The sequence below is a fragment of the Nothoprocta perdicaria genome, unplaced genomic scaffold (genome assembly GCF_003342845.1).
Source record: "Nothoprocta perdicaria isolate Ctin4 unplaced genomic scaffold, notPer1 scaffold_55, whole genome shotgun sequence".
Lineage (NCBI taxonomy): Eukaryota > Metazoa > Chordata > Aves > Tinamiformes > Tinamidae > Nothoprocta > Nothoprocta perdicaria.
The window spans coordinates 4034706-4038537 of NW_020455810.1; the positions used below are offsets into that span (position 1 = coordinate 4034706).

General features: G+C 46.8%; 2 protein-coding genes across 2 annotated transcripts in view; one reads left to right on the top strand and one right to left on the bottom strand.

The window, feature by feature from the left end:
- SRD5A1 (steroid 5 alpha-reductase 1) overlaps positions 1 to 2626 on the bottom strand; it is a 13973-nt gene extending 11347 nt beyond the window's left edge. The window contains exons 1-2 of the mRNA XM_026048553.1: positions 2622 to 2626; positions 2380 to 2546 (exon numbers count right to left, since the gene is read on the bottom strand). Coding sequence (XP_025904338.1) covers positions 2380 to 2546; positions 2622 to 2626 — 172 coding nt within the window. The remainder of the gene's footprint in view (positions 1 to 2379; positions 2547 to 2621) is intronic.
- Positions 2627 to 3632: 1006 nt separating this feature from the next.
- The window catches only part of NSUN2 (NOP2/Sun RNA methyltransferase family member 2), an 18597-nt gene continuing 18397 nt past the window's right edge, over positions 3633 to 3832 (top strand). Inside the window, exon 1 of the mRNA XM_026048554.1 lies at positions 3633 to 3780. Within this exon, the coding sequence (XP_025904339.1) occupies positions 3633 to 3780 (148 nt within the window). The remainder of the gene's footprint in view (positions 3781 to 3832) is intronic.

The window sequence follows — 3832 nt, forward strand, 5'->3', positions numbered from 1 at the left end:
CACCTGGAGACGGAACTTCTTATGCTTCAGCGTGTGGCCATTACCCCTTGTCCTATCGCTGGCCACCAGTGAGAACAGCCTGTCCCCTTCCTCCCTGCATTCTCCCTTCCTGAACTTATACATATTAATCATATCCCCTCTGAGCCTTCTCTTCTCCAGAGAAAACAGGCCCAGCTCACTCAGCCTCTCTTCATACAAGAGATGTTCCATTCCCTTAATCATCCTGGTTGCCCTTCTCTGGACCCTCTCCAGAAGCTCCACGTCCCTCTCATACTGAGGAGCCCAGAACTGCACACAGCACTCCAGGTGCGGCCTCACCAGAGCTGAGTAGAGGGGCAGAATCCCCTCCCTTGACCTGCTGGCAACGCTCCTCCTGATGCAGGCCAGGATCCCATTGGCCTTCTTGGCCACAAGGGCACACTGCTGACTCATGGTTAACTTGGTGTCAACCAGGACTCCCAGGTCCCTCTCCGTGGAGGTGCTTTCCAGCAGGTCAACCCCTAATCTGTACTGGTGCCTGGGGTTATTCCTCCCCAGGTGCAGGACCCTGCACTTATCCTTATTGAACCTCATGAGGTTCCTCTCTGCCCAACTCACCAGCCTGTTCCATTTCAGGAAATGTAAAGCAAATTAAGGGCGTTATATCTATAACCTCTATGACATTCAATAATCTATGAGATTTGGGTAATTTTATGACTTTTAATCTGCATTTTTAACCTCTGTTTACCCTCAGTCCTACCTGCGCTGCCTACCCACTGAAGGGGACCTCATTCATAGCTCTCCGAATTAAATTGGTTCCCAATTGCAACTGTGAGGGTGCCACACTGCTAGTGGAGATTCAAGCCATTGAGTTCCCATGGCTCGCTCCTGAGCACCTGAAAACAGATATTCACCCTAAGCACCCACTGACTGAGAACACAGTTCTTCAAAACCCCCAGTCCTAATAGTCCATTAGCCTCATTCCTCCAACTCTACATTTTCACCTCAAATTTAGCTCACTGCAGCTTCCAGCTCCTGAACCTTTACTGCCTGCTACTTTCAGACACATTTCTGCTCCTCACTTAACTTTTAATAAACTTAAGTGACAATCTCATAACACTCCTTGGCAAAGGAGTGTTCTTGCTGTTTCACTCCGTTTTTCTTGTCGTTCTGTCCAGAGGCACGAGACAGTGACAGAGCCTTTTGAAAGTTGAGAGCACTGCAGTACAATTGTTCAGAATGTATTCGGTGTGTGACAGAGCCAGGCTGCATCTGAGCCACCCAAACTACAAGCATGAACTGCAGATATTTGGCACTGAATTGTTTGGAGGTGCTTGCTGGGACCAACATGAAGTGGTAATTATAAAAATCCACTAATTGATATTTCTTCTTGACTCACAGTTTGTTTACCAAAGAACTCAACTGAACTGAGATTATCTTTTGATGAGGTGGAAAATCAGGACACCAGAACCCTCAGGTTATAGTCTATGTTGCAACGGATATTGTACAATTTGCCAGGTCAATCAGTATCAGGTTTAAGATGACAAGAATTTCAGTCAAGCACCAAGAGAGTTTCAATTCCATACAAGTGTCCAGCTCCCACCAAAATTATTCCCTTGTGCGTTAATTTTTCCCTTTTTGGGAAATAATGTCCTAATCTGTGCAAGAGAATCTATTTCAAGCTTAAACTCTTCATACAGCATTAAGCTGAACAGTCTGTTTTGATCAGCAATAATGGTGGTAAAGACTTCTTGAGCTTGAGAAATATGAGAGAACTGATTTGTTCTAGCTGCGGAATAACAAGCTATATTGGTCACATCAGTGACTGACACAGCCTCTTTTTCTGCCTGGTGGCTAAATTTTGGGTTATCTCCAATTAGATCTTTTGCTAAAGATTTCATTGGGAAAAATATATTGATTTTTGGTAGCTGAATATAAAGCAAAGCCAACATTTCTGCTACATTTTCCTGTCATTTTCATGCTTGATAGCAAATATAAATGTAATGGCAGCTCCTGGGAGGACTGAAGCCCCTACTCCATGGTGAGATAAAAGAATGGTCCTATTAAAAGAAGATTCTCATTTGTTAAAGTAAATAGCTGAATGGTAAGGGCTTTTAAGGCCGAAATGCAGCTGCCAATAGTACTGGAATACAGCAGATCTGTATTCTTAACCTATTATTAATCTTTTCTTAACCTGTATTCTCTGTATCTTAACCTTTCTTATTGTACACCTATTATACAGAGCAAACAAGACAAAGCTATTTAAAATCCTGAATAGCTATTTTGTAATTAAAAAATATCATGATAAAAGTATAGCAAGAAGCCATAAGAAAAAATAAATAAAGGAAAAAGGGTTTAAGGGTTTTACTGCTGATGTTCTCACAATGCATTTCACCTTACCTATAATGAAGCAAGGCCCTTCCAACCAGTCGGAGGGGTATTCTGCGTAGGCGCTTAAGCTCCGGCCTTGCAAGTACCCATTGTAGACACAGAACAGGAGCGCCAGCACAAAAGTGAAGAACGGGGTGGGCTTTCCTTGCCGGATCAGAAAGGGAAATATGAGTGCCCTGCAACAAAAAGGGAAAGAAGAGTTATAACAACAAGGAAACAAATATTTTGGTGCCCAAATCTGCAATCCGTACCTCATATCCTACTTTCCAAATTCTCACTAGAGCCTTTCATGCCAGTACAGAAGGGTAATGATGCCTTAGCATCGAAAAGATTATCTCACTACCCAACTGGAGTTACAAGAACAGTCCTTTCCTCCCCCTTTTTGAGAGAGATTAAAGTAATTACTTTGAGCACGATAATTAAAAAAAAAAGATGTTTTTCTCACTTCTTCTGAAGTTCTAAATAACAGTGCAATCACATATTCCAAAGTGAACTTGATCTCCTGATCCCTACACAAAGTTCCCTAGAACTTCCAAGTGGGGAGGAAAACACCAGCCTGAAAAAAAACACACCTCAGTGGATTATAAGCCTTGGATCCAATGGAGACACTTTCCAACCAACATTTTTGTTATTATTGCAAGGAACCTTCATCTGTACAGAATGTGAAGCACTAATAAGGTGACCTACAAGTACATATTGTACCACAGGCAGGTGACCCACAAGTATTTCCCCTGTGTGTATACACGTTACTCCATGTGTGTGAATACGCACGTACAGCAACCCAGCTTGCAGCCGGGCTAGGACAAACCCTTGGAAAAGCCCTGGCTAGGGTCAACGGGCCAGGAGGGCTGGCACAAGATGGGCAGAGCCACGGACCTTCCCGCTGGAGGCTGCATGACCTGTCCGTGTCCCAAAACAGGACGATCTGAGCAGCTCTGATGCCCACACAGGGCACTGGCTCAGGGTGACGCTCACATTCCCAGCCAGGGCAAGGGGAAGGGGAAGGCAGCCCCCTTGAGGGGAGACCACCCAACCCGAGCTCCCATCCTGGGAGTACCTAGGAAAAGGGCACCGAAGAGGTGCAGTCAGCAGTGGGTGCCGAACCCTTTGGCTGTTCCATGCATAGTACTAACACGGCAAATCCACGTTCCATGTAGGAATGGAATCCCAAACGGCGGCTTCCCTGGCAAAACCCTTGTCCAGCTTCCCCGGCATCACTAACCAGACAGGCTCCAAATAAACAAGTAAATAGGGATGGAGGGATGGAGGTGTGCGCCGTCCCGCACGTAGCCAGGCGGCTGCAGCTCCCCGCGGGGCCGGGCCCAGCGGCCGGCGCCTCAGCACGCGCCGTTCTGAAACGGCCCGCGGCTAAACGGCCCGCGCGGGCGCTGGACGCCGCCGAGGCGCCGGGCGAGCACCGGCCCCGGCGTCCCCGGGACCAGCGGGCGCCCCGCGCGCGCCG